Source organism: Oncorhynchus gorbuscha, linkage group LG09, assembly GCF_021184085.1.
Source record: "Oncorhynchus gorbuscha isolate QuinsamMale2020 ecotype Even-year linkage group LG09, OgorEven_v1.0, whole genome shotgun sequence".
Lineage (NCBI taxonomy): Eukaryota > Metazoa > Chordata > Actinopteri > Salmoniformes > Salmonidae > Oncorhynchus > Oncorhynchus gorbuscha.
The window spans coordinates 57,423,935-57,444,693 of NC_060181.1; the positions used below are offsets into that span (position 1 = coordinate 57,423,935).

At 47.8% G+C, this 20,759-nt stretch overlaps 1 protein-coding gene across 11 annotated transcripts in view; it reads left to right on the forward strand.

Moving 5' to 3' along the window:
* Positions 1-20,759, forward strand: part of LOC124043814 (formin-like protein 2) — an 85,963-nt gene that overhangs the window by 54,153 nt on the left and 11,051 nt on the right. For 4 of the 11 annotated variants that reach the window (XM_046362797.1, XM_046362795.1, XM_046362799.1 and 1 more), the window contains exons 5-21: positions 502-585; positions 1,444-1,593; positions 4,843-4,872; positions 5,037-5,081; positions 7,064-7,172; positions 7,453-7,529; positions 10,534-10,627; positions 12,948-13,022; positions 13,895-14,005; positions 14,303-14,452; positions 15,347-15,448; positions 15,753-16,068; positions 16,384-16,563; positions 17,510-17,530; positions 18,921-19,045; positions 19,947-20,149; positions 20,436-20,670. In XM_046362797.1, coding sequence (XP_046218753.1) covers positions 502-585; positions 1,444-1,593; positions 4,843-4,872; positions 5,037-5,081; positions 7,064-7,172; positions 7,453-7,529; positions 10,534-10,627; positions 12,948-13,022; positions 13,895-14,005; positions 14,303-14,452; positions 15,347-15,448; positions 15,753-16,068; positions 16,384-16,563; positions 17,510-17,530; positions 18,921-19,045; positions 19,947-20,149; positions 20,436-20,670 — 2,107 coding nt within the window. The remainder of the gene's footprint in view (positions 1-501; positions 586-1,443; positions 1,594-4,842; positions 4,873-5,036; positions 5,082-7,063; positions 7,173-7,452; positions 7,530-10,533; positions 10,628-12,947; positions 13,023-13,894; positions 14,006-14,302; positions 14,453-15,346; positions 15,449-15,752; positions 16,069-16,383; positions 16,564-17,509; positions 17,531-18,920; positions 19,046-19,946; positions 20,150-20,435; positions 20,671-20,759) is intronic. The other 7 variants (XM_046362804.1, XM_046362803.1, XM_046362805.1 and 4 more) reach the window with 4 other exon arrangements.

The following is a 20,759-nucleotide window of genomic DNA, read 5'->3' on the forward strand; positions in this document are numbered from 1 at the left end:
CCCGAGCCCCCAGCCAGGAGACCAGCCAGCCAGCCAAATCCTACCTAGACAATACAACCCCAGGCAGACTCTGTTACATTACAACAGTCACACAATCTCAGCATCCCAACAACACGAGATGCCCCCCCCCTCTCTCTCTTTCTCTCTCTCGCTCTCTCTCTCATCTCTCACTCTCTCATCTCTCACTCTCTCTCTCCTATATCTCTATTTCTCTCTCTCTCACTCTCTCTTTCTCTCTTCATCTCTCTCACTCTCTCTTTATCTCTCTATCTCTCTCCTATATCTCTCTTTCTCTCTCTCTCTTTCTCTCTTCATCTCTCTCACTCTCTCACTCTCTCTCTCTCTATCTCTCTCCCTCTTTCCCTCTCCTTGTAGTGTATCACAATGTCAAATGAGAATCCCAGACCGTTCACAACTCTGTGTGTTGCACGTGAACCACATGCCGAGCACCGTCTGCGCATTGTATTTGAACTAAAGACTGTGTGTCATTTCTCCTTCTAGGTGGGTGAGAGAGTTCTTAAACGAAGAAAACAAAGGCCTGGACGTACTGGTGGAGTATCTGTCTTTTGCGCAGTACGCTGTCACGTAAGTCCCCCTCCACGGCTCTTTCTCCTTTCTCCATGTCCTCCTATAGCGCGGGCCAGACAATGAGCACAATGGCCCTTTTTTGGTTTGTTAGCCTAATCAACCACGCATCCCCTCGACACCCTGCAGCCTGCTTCGTTCTCAGAAACACAGAGTCACTGGTCGTATGTGGCGACCGGCCCTGCTCCCGTAGACTCTGTCTACGTCCCAACTGGCACCCTATTCCCTATATAGTGGGCCCTGGTCAAAAGCAGTGCACGGCATAGGGAATAGGGTGCCATTTGCTGTGCATACGTTCAACTCTGTGGCATGTAGATTCTATTCATTGATGGCATGATTACTCGGTCCCGGGGGGGTTTCCATTCAGAGCCAATGGCGTTTTTAGTTACGTTTGTATTTGCTTTCTGATCCTACGTTATTGGTCTGTCCAACACGTTTCTAATGGTTACCCCATCAGTGCGGGTTTACCTTGATTACCCAGGTACTAGTTAGTCCCCTGCCTTTTTGTTAGAAAACAGCCACAGCTATAAAAAATAAAATTAAAATAAATACAGGGGGAGGGGTGGGGGATATCTGCCCTAAAATGTTAAGTAAGAGATGCCTCTATGTGACTTTTATACAGTTCTCCTTTTCCTTCCAGACTCTGATAATGTATTAAACAGATTGTGTCTTAAACGGCACCCGATCCACTATTGCAGTGCACTACCTTTGACCAGAAACCCTATGGGTCCTGGTCAAAAGTAGTGCACTATAAAGAGAATAAGGTGCTATCTGGGACATTGCCGGACTGTGGTCAGAGAGTACAGAAATGTACTAGGTTCTCTAAGCCCCTTTGTCCTGTGTGTTTCCCCTCTCCAGGTTTGATGGCGACAGCGTGGAGAAGAACCCGGAGAAGTCGGAGGACAAGCCCTGGAGCAGATCCATAGAGGACCTGCATGGGGGGAGTAACCTCCCGTCCCCCGTCAGCGGGAACAGCATTACCCGCGCCGGGCGACACGCCACGCTACGGTAAGCAACGCACGCGTCACCTCACCACCGTACATTGTAGCCTAGAGGCTACTCTTAAGAACGCGCTGCAATGATAACCAAGTCCTAGTTCTCTATTTAAAACGTAACATGTTTGCTGTATAAGAGATGGCTTGAAATGTCATAATTGTTTTTGACTTAGTCTGGATTGTCACAGTTCCCGGGTTCGCTAATACGCTCACGCGTTTGCATGTGATGTCTGAGAAGGCCTTTTGTTGTGGTCATGAGGCCTTTAAGTCTTTAAATGGCTTAAGACACGTTTCGTTGTGGCATGGAACGGCAGGACGAAGGATAAGGGGGGGGGGGGTTGTTTTCCAGAGCTGTGTTTCAAGCGGCGTCTTATTCCCAATATAGTGCACTACTTTTGATGGGTCACGGGTCAAAAGTAGGGCACTACATATAGGGAATAGGGTGCCATTTGGGAGAAGACCTTTTATTGGGTCGTCTGACTCATGATGTTATGGAATAGGATATCTCTGACACGGGGGTTTTCGTGGCTTCTGAACAATCTGCAAGAACTCTCTTCTAGCACCATCTTTTCCACGGGGATTTTACAGATATTACCTGTTATGTCATGAATATGACGCGAGTTCGACGTCTTTTTGAATGATTTGGCAAACATTTAACATTTGAAATTGTCCCCGTTTCCTTTAAACCGTGGTCATTTCATTTGGATTATAGGCGGCAAACATAGTCCATGCATATTTCTGACTCTGTTAATCGCCGCAGTCGTTTCAATGATGTCCCGGTGTGTTAGTCCCGTTGACTTCACATGTACACGGCTAATCCCAATTTTTCTGACCGTCAGTAACTCGCAGGTCTTTTAACGAGAGACGTTACACCGAGGGCACCACTGAGACCGCACGCGTCTTCTGAACAACCAACGTTATCCTAACTCTCATATAATGGACGAACGAATCTGGACTCGCTAGGCTTCTTCTCTTAGGAAACACACAGGCCAGTTTGTGTCCCGCAAAATGGCACCCGATTCCCTATAGAATGTCGCCGAGTGCACACCTTTGACCAGAGCTCTATGGGCCCTGTTCCAAAGTAGTACACTTTATAGGATATGTGGGTGCTAGCGCCTATGTACAAGGGCCTGTGGGGTTTGTGTTAGTACTTCTGTCAAGCAATTGTGCCATCAGATGGAAGATACTATAAGAGACTAAGGCTATATGTGTGTGTTTCCCAAATGACACTCTATTCCCTATATAGTGCACTACCTTTGACGAGTGGCAACCTGTTCCCTATATAGTGCACTGGTTTTGAAATGTAGTACAATATAGGGAATAGGGTGTCATTTGGGACCCATACAGTGCCTTCAGAAAGTATTCATACCCCGTGACTCATTCCACATTTTGTGTTACAGCTGGAATTCAAAATGGATTTTTATTTATTATTATTTTTTTTTAAATCTCACCTATCTACACACAATACCCCATCTAAAACATCTAATTTACATAAGTATCCACACCCCTGGGTCAATACATGTTAGAATTTCTTTCTGGGTATGTCTCTATGAGCGTTGCACTCCTGGATTGTACAATATTTGCACATTGTTCTTCAAAAATTCTTCAAGCTCTGTGAAGTTGGCTGTTGATCATTGTTTGACAGCCATTTTAATTTTCAAGTCTTGCCTTAGATTTTCAAGCTTAGCTCTATTCTGTTTCTTTGTAGCCTAAAAAAAACTCCCTAGTCCTTGCCGGTGACAAGCATACCCATAACATGATGCAGCCACCACCATGCTTGAACATATGAAGAGTGGTACTAGGTGGATGTGTTGTGTTGGATTTTTTATTCTGTACAGGCGTCCTTGTTTTAACTCTGTTGTTTTAGGTGTGTATTGTGGAGTAACTACAATGTTGTTGATCCATCCTCAGTTTTCTCCTATCACAGCCATTCAATTCTGTAACTGTTTTAAAGTTATCATTGGCCTCATGGTGAAATCCCTGAGGTTTCCTTCCTCTCCGGCAACTGAGTTAGGAAGGACTCCTGTATCTTTGTAGTGACTGGGTGCATTGATACAGCATCCAAAGTGTAATCAATAATGCTCAAAGGGATATTCAATGTCTGCTTTTTTTTCTACCAATAGGTGCCCTTTTTAGCGAAAAACCTCCCTGGTCTTGGTGGTTGAATCTGTATTTGAAATTCACTGTTCGACAGAGGGACCGACCTTACAGAAAACTATATGTGTGGGTTACAGAAATTAGGCAGTCATTCAAACATCATGTTAAACACTATTTTTGCACATAGTGAGTCCATGCAAATTATTATGTGACTTGTTTAGCACATTTTCACTCTTGAACTTATTGAGGCTTGCCATAACAAAGGGGTTAAATATGTATTACACTCAAAACATTTCAGCTTTTCACTTGTTATTCATTTGTACAAATTTCGAAAAAACATAATCCCACGTTTACATGATGGGGCATTGTGTGTAGATCAGTGACACACAATCTTAATGTGATCCATTTTAAATTCAGGCTGCAGCACAACAAAATGTGGAACAAATGGAGGGGCGGGAATACTTTCTGGAGGAACTGTGTGTGAATGGCAGCTGTATGAACTTAACTAGGCGACGGTGAGAGCTGATGTTGACTGGTGTTCTGTCCCGGCCTTCCTCCTCTAGTCTCCTGCTCTGTGCTCCAGTCTTCAGCAGCAGCAGGCAGGTCTACACATTACACAGTGTGGCTCACGGTGCTATCTGATAGCTCTAGCTCGCCCCACCCCCCTAGCCTTACCTCAACACCTCCTCCCCCACCCTCCCCTGTCTTCACTACCTGCCACACAGGAGTGCGCTCGCGCGGGAACGCAGGCGCCAACGAACACACACACACACACACACACACACACACACACACACACACACACACACACACACACACACACACACACACACACACACACACACACACACACACACACACACACACACACACACACACACACACACTCCTACCTGCTTCCATTGCTAAGCTGTGGTCCAGTGTGTGGAGGCGTTGAAGGGGAGATGCTACTACCTCTGTCGTGGTCTTACTGTAGATATTTCTGTTCCCATTTAGAGCAAATGGCTTTTTATACCGGCATTGTTCCTGGCCCCCTCTGATTATTGCTTTATGTCTCCTTGAGCAGGCTATATGTGGCGGGTAGTTGTGCAAGTAGTAGCTGGCTACAACCAAACCCTTCTTATGTATAAACTAATCCGATGTTATCTGTACTGTTATTCCTTAGTTACCTCCTGACACAGGCTGACAAGTCAAGGTAATTAACATTAGCGTTATCAGTATTTATTCCCATTTCCAACGTACAGCACCTTTGCCTTGTCACAGTTGTATCCCTCCGAAAGTCAATCATTGTTTGTCACTTTTCTGATGTCATGTTGAATTTACATGTCTTTTTCTTAAAAACTCACGGCAAACTCGAAGGACACCGAGCTCTTTGAAATGCCCAAAGTATTCGCAAGGACGATGGTACGTCTTCTGGTTCGCCCAGGGTTACCTAGAAATATTTAGGCTGGTCTAGTTTGTAGTTGTGTTTGTTGTGATTTCGACTATAGGCACGTCCCAAATGGCACCCTATTCCCTATGTGGTGCACTACTTCTGACCAGAGCCCAATGTAAAGTATTGCACTATATCGGAATTGAGGTGCCATTTGGGACTCCGCCTTAGACTATGCTGTTTATTAGCTTTAGTGTTGAAGTAATGTCCATGAAAACATAGTTTGGAAGGCCTTTGAGGATCTTTTATGGGTTCTAAGTCGGTGCACCACAAGGCCTGTCAAAGCAAGTCCACCGCGCCGTCTCTTTTCACTCATAGTCCTGTCACCGCACGTCATTCCGTCTGTGTGGTTACGAAGCAGAGGACGCGTCCCAAATGGCACCCTGGTCCCTATGTAGCGCACTGCTTTTGACCAGGGACCTATAGTCCGCTATTTGGGACGTGTCCACGCCGAAGTCTCTTTCCCTCAAATGAGTGTCGTTCTACCAATCGTTTCCGCTGCCTGGTTGCAGGCAGCCTGAGTGCTGGAGGTAGTTTTCTGTCAAATCGCAGTTCTTTTGGAACACCGCCGCCCGTCGCCGGCTGCGTGTGAGGCGATGTTCAAATTCTGTCACCGGTCTCGTGAAGCAGCAGTCGCGTTTATGTGAGGAAACTTGTTTTGCACTACGTAGGCGCCACATGCACCTAAATAGAACAAAGAGCACAGATAAACAAACACACACACACACAAAGACAAACAAAGTCACTCATACACACACCCCACACAATGTTTTGCTGTTTTTTCCTTTACTACACGCAAACGTCATAACTGCTTGCTTGCTGCTGAATAGCTCTCATTCATGGAACCAGTGAGAAGCATCAGACCATCAGACTACAGCCAGTATGATGGATCTGTTCTTATTTACATCATCATAAATCCTTATCAGAGCTTAGTCACACTGTCTCTGTCTCACACACACACACACACGCACGCACGCACGCACGCACGCACGCACGCACGCACGCACGCACGCACGCACGCACGCACGCACACACACACACACACACACACACACACACACACACACACACACACACACACACACTGAAGACGGATTCAGAGCTTCAAGGCGTCAGTGCTGACATGAATCAGTGTGTGTGTGTGTGTGTGTGTGTGTGTGTGTGTGTGTGTGTGTGTGTGTGTGTGTGTGTGTGTGTGTGTGTGTGTGTGTGTGTGTGTGTGTGTGTGTGTGTGTGTGTGTGTGTGTGTGTGTGTGTGTGTGTGTGTGGGTCGGCTGAAGGCACCTTTTCCCAGAACCATGGCTGGTGGATAAAGTCTTATGACATGCAGGGCTGGAAATAATCAGTCTTATGTCTCTGGCTGTACTGGGCTGTGTTCTGTGGCACACACACACACACACACACACACACACACACACACACACACACACACACACACACACACACACACACACACACACACACACACACACACACACACACACACACACACACACACACACACACACACACACACACACACACACACACACCAGCGATGTGCTACTCAAGCGCTCTCCTTTCACTGGGAGAAAGGGGTCAGGAGAAAGGCCCTCTTTCGCGAACGTTTTGTCTCCACAAAGCCGGCCTGATCACCTCCATGCATGCAAATGACTTGCCTCCATTGTACTAGTTGTAAGTGATATTCTTGTGCAGGATAGTTAAATGAAAACAATCACACGGTCTCCCCTCTGGCTTCTGAGTAAGGGAGTGGATTACACAGCTCTTTGTGTGTCCATGTAACATGCCATGGAGTTGGATGTCTACTTTGAAAACGACAGGGTGCAAGAATGGTACGTGTGCTGCTACGGTTCACCGAGGGCATCTGTCTTCTTGTTTACCGCGTGTCTCTTTGTCGGTATGAATTCGGAGACGCCTTCTGCTGTGAAGACGCTCCTGTGTCCTTGTGTTTCAGTTGCAACGCGTTGCCGAGCCGGAGAACTCTGAAGAACTCCCGGCTGGTCTGTAAGAAGGACGATGTTCACGTCTGCATCATGTGCCTGCGAGCCATCATGAACTACCAGGTGAGAGTCTCTCCGGTCCCCGGGCTAACCCAGCACATAGGGTGCGTCCCAAATGGAACGCAAAATGGGACGTAAAATGGCGGGTTGAAGCGCACACGCACCCGCCCTCATCCATCATCGGCCCAATTCAGTTTGTCGTCTACCATGTTTTCCGCAACACATTATGTCTCAGGTTTCTCTTTGTTACGTAAAAGGAGTCACTCCCTGTTTATTAAATGAGATCTCTCTCTTTTTCTCTCCCTCCATCCCTCTCTTGCTCCATCCATTTTTGACGACCCAGTACGGCTTCAACATGGTGATGTCCCACCCGCACGCTGTGAATGAAATTGCACTAAGTCTGAACAATAAGAATCCCAGGTGAGATGGAAGCGTTGTGTCTGGTGTTAAACAGCTCCTCCACTTAGTGATACACGTCCACTATCTATAAAGCGCCTCAAAGTATTAGTGCTGATCTAGGATCAGGTCCCCCCCTCTGTCTATATTATCGCATTCATGAGGATCTAAAATGCACAACTGGTTGTAGATCAGCACTCCTGACTCCTACTCTGAGACGCTTCACGAATACAGGCCCTTCCCTCCCCTTATTGCTGCACCTGCTCTTTCAGTGTCCAAATTGTGTGCGAAGCCAAGCATCCAGCACTAACTCATTCCTCCAGCCAGACAGACAGCCAGCTCAGGGCACCGCTGGCACACTGCTAAACACCGGCAGCTGCACAGAGCACCAGGCGACAGGAGGCGCCTTTTTTACTCGGGGGGGGGGGGGGTTGTTTATCGAAGTGTGTGTAGCGCGCGTGCGTGTCTTTGTGTCCGCTTGCGTCGCGCGCGCACTTGTGTGAACACCAACCCCTGTGTGAGTGTATGCGTGTGTGTTCATACTGGGTTGAAAGGGGGTTTGCCGAGCTGTCTCGAATCGTCTGTCAAATAACACCTCTACCGTAGTCTGTGACCCAGGCAGAGAATTCCTCCAGGATTACAGTGGAATATTTTTTTTTTTTTAAGAATAGAATAGAATATCATATTTGGACTTTTAATGAATGAGCTGACGGTACTTTTCTTCCATCACCCGTAGGGATTATGGCTGAGGGATTCACTCTGGAATATACGCTTCTATTTAATCCTCTCGATTATATCAACGGACCTGCATATTACATGTTCAGACATCAGGTAGACATTTTTAGATCCAGTCACGTGATCTGATAGAAACACATGATGTTACCTCGGATGAACCTCGGTAGTGCGTACGGCCCAGAACGTCACTGGGGCAAAGCGTTCCTCCCATCCCGGACCTACAGTCGTATGCAAACGTTTGGGCACCCCTCTGAGGCTGCGTTGTAGATCCAAGGTGGCATGCCATTCATTTTCTAATAAAAGCTGAGTACTGGGGGTATTGTCCTGACAAGTATTTTTAGTGTAGCAATATTAAGTTGTATGAAATTAAATTAGATGTGAAATATAGGCTATGCAAAAATGTGGGCACCCTTGTCATTCTGTTGATTTGAATACCTGTGAATACTTGATTCATTGGAACACACAATTGGTTCGGTGAGCTCATTAAGCCTTGAACTTTATAGACAAGTGCATCCAATCATGAGAAAAGGTATTTAAGGCCAATTGCAAGTTGTTGTTCTCTTTGACTCTCCTCTGAAGAGTGGCAACATGGGGGCCTCAAAATAACCCTCAGATGATGAAAACAAAGACTGTTCAACATTATGGTTTAGAGGAAGGCTACAAAAACCTATCGCTGAGATTGAAGCTGTCAATGTCCACTGTGAGGAACATAGTGAGGAAATGGAAGACCACAGGCACAGTTCTTGTTAAGGCCAGAAGTGGCAGGCCAAGTAAAATATCGGAGAGGCGAAGGATGGTGAGAACGGTGAAAAACAGCCCACAGACCACCTCCAAAGACCTACCAGATCATCTTGCTGCAGATGGCGTCACTGTGCATCTTTCAACAATTCAGCGCACTTTGCACAAGGAGAAGCTGTATGGGAGAGTGATGCGGAAGAAGCCTTTTCTGCCAACACACCACAAACAGAGTCGCTTGAGGAATGCAAACGCACATTTGGACAAGCCAGCTTCATTTTGGAATAAGGTGCTGTGGACTGATGAAACAAAGATGGAGTTATTTGGTCATAACAAGGGACGTTATGTATGGCGGCAAAAGAACACAGCGTTCCAAAAAAAAAACACTTGCTACCCACAGCAAAATTTGGTGCTGTGGGGCTGTGTGGCCAGTGCCGGTACTGGGAATCTTGTTAAAGTTGAGGGTCGCAATGGATTCCACTCAATATCAGCAGATTCTTGGGAATCATTTTGAAGAATCAGTCACAAAGTTGAAGTTACGCCGGGGCTGGATATTTCAACAAGACAACGACCCAAAACACTGCTCAAAATCTACCCGGGCATTTATGCAGAGGAACAAGTACAATGTTCTGGAATGGCCATCCCAGTCCCCAGACCTGAATATCATTGAGAATCTGTGGGATGATTTGAAGTGGGCTGTCCATGCTCGGCAACCATCAAACCTAACTGAACTGGAGATGTTTTGTAAGGAGGAATGGTCCAAAATACCTTCATCCAGAATCCAGACACTCATTAGAGGCTATGGGAAGTGTCTAGAGGCTGTTATTTTAGCAAAATGAGGCTCTACTAAATATTGAAGTGATTTTTCTATTGGGGTGCCCAAATTTATGCACCTGTCTAATTTTGGCAGCGCCAAGTCTAGGTCCAAAAGGCTCCTTAACAGCTTCTGCCTCAAGCCATAAAACAGCTGAACAATTCATCAAATGGCCACCCGGACTATTTGCATTGACCCCCCCCCCCCCCCACCCCTTTATTTTTACACTGCTGCCACTCGCTGTTTATTATCCCCTACCTACATGTACAAATGACCTTGACTACCCTGAAACCCCCACACATTGACCCGGTACCGCCTGTATGTAGCCTCATTATTGTTATTTTATTTTCTATTATTACTATTTACATATTTTTTTTTACTTTAGTTTATTTTGTAAATATTTTCTTAACTCTATTTCATTAAAACTGCATTGTTGGTTAGGGGCTCGTAGGTAAGCATTTCACGGTAAGGGTCTACACCTGTTGTATTCGGCGCATGTGACAAATACAATTTGATTTGATTTGACGGCACCCTACTCCCTTCATAGTGCACTACTATTGACCATGTAGTAGTGCACTACTATTGACCATGGCGCTCTGGTCCAAACTAGTGCACTAGAAAGGGTATAGGGTGCCATTTGGGATCCGACCGTTATGTAACCATGTGGCAGAAATGATGGGTCGGTGTTGGCAGTGGCGCCGCGTTACGTTAACCGTTCCTTCTCTTCTTCTTCTCCTTTCCCAGAACCAAAGCTCTGGTGTTGGAGCTGCTGGCCGCCGTGTGTCTCGTGAGGGGGGGACACGAAATCATTCTCTCTGCGTTCGACAACTTCAAGGAGGTGCGGTATGGGGGACGCGCGGAGCAAGAGGATAATGCTGTGCTATTGTGTCTAAGCAGTGGAATTTGACATAGTTGACTCCGTGAGTCGTGTGGTAGGAGGATATTATCGAGGGGCGCAGCGCCGGCTGTATCAAAGCCTTTAGACATGTTGCTTCGCATCTCTCAGACAGAAATGACAGCTCACTGGCCTCTCAGGCCCACAGAGAAATCAGTTCTGTGTTTTGTTAGTGATTTTACAGGCCCTTCAAAGATGTATTCAGTACAGCCTGATCAGGGGGCTGTATGTATCAGAGTAAGAGTGCTGATCCAGGATCAGGTCGCCCTGTCCATGTAATCTTCAGTTAATTACGATCTAAAAGGGAGAGCTGATGCTAGATCAGCGCTCATACCCTGTGTTCTATGCAGTGAATTGTGTATTTGATCTCCTCTAGAAAGGAGGGGAGTAAGGTGGAGTCTGGGGTGGCCTGGCATCTCTACAGCAGTCCCATTTTCTAGGCCGGCTCGGGGAACTTGGGCCGACTGCAGTTAATGCAATATTTACACCCAGAATGAAATATTGAGCATTACAGTCTATTGCGTTTCACTGTTATTAGAGGTGGAATATCAGCTTCTATTGCTCAGAGCTGCTCACCCATAAGCAGAAGGTAGAGACATAGCCATGTGTGCCAATGCATCTATTCAAGTCAATGGATAGCGATTGACCCTTCGCAATAGATGTGGTTAGAGGGGTCAATGTCGATACAACAAAGGAGCTGATCGTGGACTACAGGAAACAGCAGAGGGAGCACGCCCCTATCCAGATGACGGGACCGCAGTGGAAAGCTTCAAGTTCCTCGGCGTACACATCACTGACGATCTGAAATGGTCCACCCACACAGGCAGTGTGGTGAAGAAGGCGCAACAGCACCTCAGCAACCTCAGGAGGCTGAAGATATTTGGCTTGGCACCTAAAACCCTCACAATTGAGAGCATCCTGTCGGACTGTATCACCGTCTGGTACGGCAATTGCACCGCCCGCAACCGCAGTGCTCTCCAGAGGGTGGTACGGTCTGTCCGAAGAAACACCAGGGGAAAACGACCTGCCCTCCAGGACACCGACAGCACCCGATGTCACAGGAAGGCCAAAAAGATCATCAAGGACAACAACCACCCGAGCCACTGCCTGTTCACCCCGCTATCATCCAGAAGGCGAGGTCAGTGCAGGTGCATCAAAGCTGGGACCGACAGACTGAAAGACAGCTTCTACCTCAAGGCCATCAGACTGTTAAACAGCCACCATTAGAGAGGCACCTTAGAGGCTGCTGCCCCATATACATAGACTTGAAGTCACTGGCCACATTAATAATGGAACACTAGTCACTTTAATAATTTTGCTTTACTCATCTCATAAGTATATACTGTTCTATTCTACTGTATTTAGTTTATGCCACTCCGACATTGCTCATCCTAATGTTTATATATTCATTAATTCCATTATTTCAATTTTAGGTTGTGTGTATTGTTATGTATTGTTAGATATTACTGCACTGTTGGAGCTAGAAACACAAGCATTTCACTACACCCGCAATAACATCTGCTAAACATGTGTATGTGACAAATAACAATTGTATTTGATTTAGATTATCTTGTTGGTTGGCAGTGTCATATAAATTGTAATATAAAAACAGTGCTTTCTTGTTCAGCTTTTTGTGTTTTGTGCAAAGAACTGATACAATCCGAGTGTTATGTTGGCTTGCTTAAGTTGAAATCGAGCTCTCCCTCTTTGAGGAGGCTTGTTGTGAGGGGGTTCTTGACTCTCCGTGGGCTAGAAGGGGTTGTTTGAGTGGGGGGCAGGGTGCAGTCTGGGGCACAGAGCATTGTGTATGAAGGCTGCGCTTATGCACTCCAATCCCATCTCTTCCCCTCTCTCCTCCTCATCTCCTTGACTCTTCATCTCTCCCCTGTCTGTCTCCCCTTCCCTGGCTCTGAGCACCGTCTGAACTATAGAGCTGCATCCCTCTCTCTTTTCTCCTCCCACCCTCTCTCTCCCTCTCTCTCGCTCTTCTCTCCTCCCCCTCCCTCTCTCTCAGAGACGTAGGTATGGTAATCGCAGTGGGAGAAATGAGGTCGCGTGTGTTTAAGAAGCCCTATGTCAGGGGCTCCGCTTCATATTTTAGCAGGGAGGGAGTGAGGAGACAATACATGGGTATGACAGAAACATTTCCTTTCTCAACCTGAGGTAATATGTATGTTGCGTTGCAACGGATAAGGCTTGCTTCCTAAATGGCATCCTATTTTATTACAATAACAAAATGAACGATTGATTGTTTCTCTGGCAGGTGTGTGCTGAGACGCAGCGGTTCGAGAGGCTGATGGAACACTTCAAGGACATGGACAACAACATCGACTTTATGGTACACGACATTTCCACTGGACTAGCTATCGATTGCTAGGCTACATCGTATCCTGAAATCACAGACCCTGTCGCTTGCCATTGAATGAATTCTGTCATTAGCCAACCACGCGCGCGGAATCCTCGCCAGCTCAGTTTGTTTTGCCGCAGAGTTCCTACTAATATGTTTGAATAGAAATGGATGAGGCAGCATGCTGTGTGGTGTGTGTCAACAAAATACATGCTTTTTCTAAATGTGCCACACTGCCTCCCCTCCGAGGCTCCCCATTGGTCCGTGTGTGCATGAGAGTCCAACCAGTCACAAGTCAACTCTGAGCCATTTGGTAGCGGGCCAGTCATTTGACACAAGCACGAAAGCAAACAGATTTGTCAGACGGGGCCTGGCGTCTCTCACACAGTCGACTCTGAGCTTCTTAAGGAAGTCCATTAAGACAGTATTAGCAAGGAGAATGCACTGACACGGTGACACTCCACTGCGCACATTAGACTGAGGAGGCCGTGTCCCAAGTGGGACCCTAATTCCCTGGTCAAAAGTAGGGCACTACGTAGGGATTTGGCTGCCATTTGGGACACGGCCTGACGTGACTCCCTTCATCTGCCCATGTAACAAGATGGATGCAGCCAGATCATTTCCATGCACACACTTATTTACAGGCCCTGGAGTCTGTGGATGAGTCCCAAACAGCACCCTATTCTCTTTAAAGAGCACTACTTTTCACCGGGGCCAATGGGGCTCCGGTCAACAGTAGTGCACTATGTAGGGAGCAGTGTACCATTTGAGACGTACGTCCCCCTGTAAATGCATTGGATTTGGTTTCGCTTGGTGTGAAATTCACTCTGTATGCTTTTCTTAATGTTTGCCGGTGCCTGTAGGTGGCGTGTATGCAGTTCATCAACATCGTGGTCCACTCAGTAGAGGACATGAACTTCCGGGTTCACCTGCAGTACGACTTCACCAAGCTCTGTCTGGACACCTACCTGGATGTAAGTCCTCTGCGTAAATAGCCAAGTTATCGGCACTCTTTGTGTGTATTTATTCCTCGTTATTATTTTTCTACTATTTTGTGGAATAAGCATTTCGCTGTCAGTCCACACCTGTCGCTTTTCGAAGCACGTGACAAACACAGTTTGATTTGATCTGAGGTAGACGTACAGTAGATTTATAGACCGCAAATATACAAAGAAGCTGTTCAACAGTGGGGTATATGGTAACAACATGGATCTACGCGTCATAGGCGTTTCACTGACGCTTCCTCTCGCCTCTCCCGTCTGTCTGTGTAGAAGCTGAAGCACACGGAGAGTGACAAGCTGTCGGTGCAGATCCAGGCCTACCTGGACAACGTGTTTGACGTGGGCGCCCTGCTGGAGGACGCCGAGACCAAGAACGCCGCGCTGGAGCGCGTGGAGGAGCTGGAGGAGAACATGTCACATGTGAGAGGACACGACAACCACGCGCAGACTTCCTGTCTCCATCCCTTGACTGCTCGTGACGCTCTCCACTGACTCTTGCCACCCCACATTTGACACTTTTCACTAACTCACTCCACCCGTCCCTACTTTCTGAATCCTCAATTGCTCTTTCACCACTTCAGTCCCATCTCTTCGCCCCCCTATAAGAACCCAGTCTGCCCTCTTCTCGTGACTGTATCTAGTCTGTTTTGACCTACCGACCACTATTTGATGCCGTACAGACGTCAGCGTGCTGCGCTGCACAGCCGTGTCGGAGAGGGATCTGACAGCATGTACAGTGTGCCTTTAAATCTCTGTCACACAGGCTTTCCATCAAATGCCTCTCTCTCAAAGGCCCTTTAGATTAGTCTCATGCTTTCAGTTAGCAGTCATCAACACACACACACACACACAGACAGAGAGACACACACACTGCCCTCCTAGCCTAACTCTAGAAAAGTCCACATTTATGTTCAGATCAGGGTGTCCACAAACTCCAGAGGAAGGGCATTTGACATGAATGCTTTGATGGCTAATGTTTCCTTCGTGTGTCACAACACATGGCTGATGTCAAATGATGCATGATTTGCACACACGTACACCTTCTATGTAATACACCCCTGTGTGATATGACTTGCATACATGTGTGTTAAGGGCTACAACCACTTTTATTGGGTTGTGACTAGTGATGAGCACCAGTATCAATCATTCGATATGATATTGTTGAGCAAGCCATATCGGGATACCGGTGTATCCGTCCCGTTAGTCTACACTGTTATTTACAAAAGTGTACATGGCTGTTCCTGCATGCACAACACCCTCACACAGTTCTCTGTGTGTCCATGCCACGTTGAACCTTGACCTTTGCTCTCCTAGATGACGGAGAAGCTGCAGGACACGGAGAACGAGGCCATGTCCAAGATCGTGGAGCTGGAGAAACAGCTGATGACGCGCAACAAGGAGCTCGACTCGATCCGGGTGAGACTTGCTCCCCTACAACTCAACCCTGTGGCCTAAATCAACGGGGGGGGGGGGGGGGGGGTGAATAACACTATTGGACAGACACAGGTCGATCATTCTCAACGCCTGTTTGTATCGAGCTTCTAAGGAGTGCTGATCTAGGGTCAGGTCCACCCCGTCCGAGCGATCTTATTTATTGTGATCTAAAAGGCAAAACTGATCCCTATACTGTGAGTCAGCACTCCTACTCTGAGATGCCTTCATAGTGAACCGCCCCCTGGTCTGCGTACATACATTGACATCTCCTTTCCCCGTCACCCAGGAGGTGTACAAGGACGCCAACTCGCAGGTGCACACGCTGCGGCGGATGGTGAAGGAGAAGGACGAGGCCATCCAGAGGCAGTGCAACCTGGAGAAGAAGATCCATGAGCTGGAGAAGCAGGGCACCATGACGATCCAGAAGAAGGGCGACGGGGACATCTCCAACCTGCCCTCGCCGCCCGCCCCCGGGGGCCCGCTGGTGGCTGGCGTGCCAGGGGTCTATAACGGGGGCACGGTCAGCCCGATGGGGTCGAATGGGGTCCCGGGGATGCCCGCGCCGCCCCCTCCTCCTCCCCCACCGCTTGTGCCTGGGACGGGTAGGTGGAGTTCTAGACCAATCCCATACAGGTTTACTGTTTAGTCCCAGACGGTAGCTAAACAGTCTGGATTGCTAGTTTCACAACACGCCCTTACATTTTTTTCTGTTCTGGCATTTGAGTTGTGACAAACAGACGCAGAGGCAGAGCTGGAGAAAGATAGCCGAGAGAGTGAGCGGGAGGGAGGGAGAGAGCACTTGGCATGTTGTCCTCTCAATTCCACGCTTTGTTTCTCTCTTTCTCATTCCCTTTCTTTTTTTTTTGTCTCTCTCTCTCTCTCATTCCCTCTTCTCTATTTCTTTCCCTCTCTTCCAGTGCCAAATGGGCCTTTGGCTGGTCCCGCAGCTCCTCCCCCTCCCCCGCCGCCCCCTCCTCCCCCGCCTCCCCCCGGCCCCATGGAGGTGTCTGCTCCCCTGCCCCCGCCTCCACCCCCCATGGCCCCCCCGCTCCCGGGCTGTGGATCCCCCACCGTCATCTTCAACTCAGGGTTAGCAGGTAAGGTCCTCACACTCAGACGCCACCCACATGAGAGACTGCCCCTGCGTCTCAAATGGCACCCTATTCCCTTTGTGGTGCACTGCATAGGGAATAGGGTGCCATTTGAGACGCTCGCTATGTGTGTGGATGTGGATGAATCACACTGTAGCAGACAATGGAAGATGTGATTTCATGATAAGCTTTCGTTCTGTCGATGTGTGCTGGCGGTGTCGGCTATCAGCGATCTCAATGACAACCCTCCTTCGATGCATTTATGAACGGTCATTATCAAGTGTTGTCTCAGCCCTTATCACAATAGGTCACTGAAAGGACACCCGTGTGCTCTCCATTGCTTCTAAATTCACTGTCTACGTGGACACCGTGTCGCCTCATTGGTTGAGCAGTCTGTCTGTTTGTGTGGGTATGACTGACAGCAGTAGAACAGGAGCCAAGCCTCCTGAGATCCTCTAGGCCTTTTCTACCCTGCTTTCCTCCTGTCACAGCAGTCCTCCTTGATCAGTGTGTCCGATGCTGTCTATTTCAAGCTGCTTGACTTCCTGGATATCAGGGCCATCTGGACACTGGGCAGCCATGGGTGACTCAGAGCTGATGGGACAGCCTCCTCCTTAACCGGTCACTCACCTCCCTAACCTATCACTGCAGCCTTTGACCAGTTGATACAGAGTTGCAATGTAGCACAAGACCGTTACAGAATTTGACCGGTCACTATGAATATGTGACTCTTGTCTAAAGAATCTACCATGCAGTATGACAGTAATAGCATTAGTACACGTTGAGGTATAAAGCTTGTTTTGAACACACAAAGGAATGGTTGGTTTGGTCTAGTGGGGATATATTATTTGACTAATCTCTCTTTCTCTCTTCAAAATGGAAGCACAATGTTATTTTGTTCTCAATGATTTCTCTGGTTGTTTTCTCTCCACTTTTGTTTTCTGCAAACCAGAGGGGCCCATCAAACTGTTCTGTAGGTTTTCTCTGTCATGTGGTTGTGTTTTACCCCCCCCCCCCCCCCCCTCCGAGTATTTGGAAATTGTATTTTTAGTCTCAACCTCAAATGTGAAGATGGATGCACACGCACGCAAGAAAGCACAAACACACACACACACACAGAGAGGAACAAGGTCCACGTAAAGAGATGGCCACTCATGCCCTAGGCACTACATTGATATTCTTTTAGTCTCGCCAAGAATGAAATTGGACTCTTTGTTTCATGCATTCTCTTTGAATTTGCTGACGACTGTTGGCAAATTCCCCCCCAAATATTCTTTACTTTTCACTGCTGGACTGTAGAAGTCTTGGGCGCACCAAAATATGAAACAACAGTCTCCCCACAAAACGTGGACCACAGTACATGGACACCTGGTAACAGTCATTTGTCAACATTACGGGATCCTGAAATGCTGGTCCTTAGCCTGCTAAATGTAATGGGACGAGACAAGGTACAGTCTGACTTAGTCTTGACAGTTGTGATGGGAAAGCACTGAAAATGACACATTTCCAACTCTTGCATGGTCTCCCTGTTGTACTGTAACGTGTGTGTGTGTGTGTTTTTTGTGATGTCTGGTAGTGTCTGTTGTTGTATGTTGAAACACATTGACGTGCCGCTGCAGGCAGGCTGATGGTGATAGTAAGATAGGAGAGTGTTGCACAGGCCTGGAATGCCCTGGTTGTCACACTCTCCGGTCCTAATCCTTATCTCTCTGCCCCGCCACCGGCGGTACCTCTGTCAGTCTGTCAGTCTGTCTGTGCCTCGTGGCATCACGAGTATGGTCATAATCCTAGTCTATAAAAACATAATCTGCTGCTGTGCCAGGGATGACAAGCCTGGCCATATGCACATTCAATATCATAGCTAACTCAATCTGGTGTACCCCAAGGCTCTATTCTGGGCCCACTACTGAATGCAACGTCTTGGTTAAAAAAAGGTTAAATCAATAAACTGTAGTAGCTATGGCTAGCAGTACAGAGCTAGCCAGGGCACATCAGGCCCTGCTATGGAAATAACTGTAGAGCACCTCTCCAGCTTTCACTGTGGGATTTTAATGAATGGGCTCTTAAGCCTCCTGTTACAGCAGAGGGAGAACTCTCCATGTGTGACACCACCTCCAGTCACATAAAATCCTGGGTACGTCCCAAATGGCAGCCTATGCCCTATATAGTGCACACCTTTTGGCCAGAACCATACGTTCTCTGGTCACAGTTAGTGCTCTATAAAGGGAATAGGGTGCCATTTGGGATGCCGACCCTGTCTACCCCTCCGTCACACGACCGTGCACTGTGTGTTTGTGAGCGTGATGATGGACATGGCGGATGGAGTGCTTTACTGAATAATTGATCTGTGTTTCACTGTGCAGCCGTGAAGATTAAAAAGCCCATCAAGACCAAGTTCCGTTTGCCCGTGTTCAACTGGGTGGCGCTGAAGCCCAACCAAATCAATGGCACTGTGTTCAACGAGATCGACGACGAGAGGATACTGGAGGTAGGGAACCCTCCACTCGCCCCCACGTGTATGCACTTCACACTCGGAACTACTATTAAAGCTATGATGGTCTACCGCAGTTCAAACAACGTGTAGGCCGCTCACCACAGGGCAGGTTGCTTACGATTCAAACCTTCTCACTTGATGCACTGTACTGCTCACTGTGCTTCTACTCCTGCATTGCTTGCTGTTTGGGGTTTTAGGCTGGCTTTCTGTACAGCACTTTGTGACATCAGTAAGAAGGGCTGTTATGCACGTGAGTGAGGACCCAAAAGCGGTTTAACAAATACAGAGTCCTTTAATGTCAAAACACAGGGAAGACATAGATCCTCTTCAGATATATATAATGGCAAAATAGACAACCCGCAGAGAGGGCGACAAATGAATCATAAAGTCCTTCTGATATTTACAGAAGAGTCCCCTTCTTAGCAGCAGAGGAGAATAGCTGGGTTAGCGGCGACAGACTGCTGGTCTCTCTGGGTAGGCGCGGTTCATAGAGGACAGAGGTACCTGATCACACGTAGCATCAGATGAACAGGCAGATTCCGACAGGACGGGACAAGGGTGAAGCAAACGAGACGAAAGTTTGGTTCTGGCATGAGAAACTCAAACGAGAATCTGACAAAGACAGAAGCAGGAACAGAGAGAGAAATAGAGACCTAATCAGAGGGGAAAAGGGAACAGGTGGGTAAAGGGTGAACGAGGTAGTTAGAGAAGATGAGGAACAACTGGGGGAAGGAGAGGAAGAGAAGGTAACCTAATACGACCAGCAGAGGGAGACTGAGTGAAGAGAAAGAACAGGAACAAGACATAATATGACAATACATGACAAGGGCTTTATAAATACATTGGATTTTATTTGAAATTTGATTTGATTTGATGTGTCTGTCTTCAACCTCAGGACCTGAACGTGGATGAGTTTGAGGAGATGTTCAAGACGAAAGCCCAGGGCCCGGCCATCGATTTGATCATGAGCAAGACCAAGGTCATCCAGAAGGGGCCCAACAAGGTGGCACTGCTGGACGCCAACCGGGCCAAGAACATGGCCATCACCCTGAGGAAAGTGGGAAAGGCCCCTGAGGAGATCTGCAAGGCCATCCAGCTGTAAGACACAGTGGCCTCTTTGGGTTACGTCCCAATGGCGCCCTATTACTTATATGGTGCACAACGCTGGTCAAAAGTAGTGCACTATGTAGGGAATAGGGTGCCAATTGGGATGCAATTTCTTGTTGTCTTCTTTACCTATGTAGTTTTATAAATGAGGGTCCATTTGGTTACGGTGGTGTGCATGTGTGTGCTTGTTAGCCTTTATTGACAGGTTGTGTCTGCATAGCGTGTGTGTCTATGTCTCCAGTCTCCATATTAACTGTTAACCCCCCCGCCCCGCCAGGTTTGACCTGCGCACCCTGTCGGTGGACTATGTGGAGTGTCTGATGCGCTTCCTGCCCACGGAGAGCGAGGTGAAGATCATGCGTCAGTACGAGAAGGAGAGGAAGCCCGTGGAGGCGCTGACGGACGAGGACCGCTTCATGATGCACTTCAGCAAGATCGAGCGGCTCATGCAGAAGATGACCATCATGGCCTTCATTGGCAACTTCTGCGAGAGCGTACAGATGCTGACGCCGGTGAGGGCCGGGACTCCATGGATGTGCCCCAAATGGCACCCTATTCCCTACATAGTGCATTCCTTTTGTACAGAGCCATATGGGCCCTG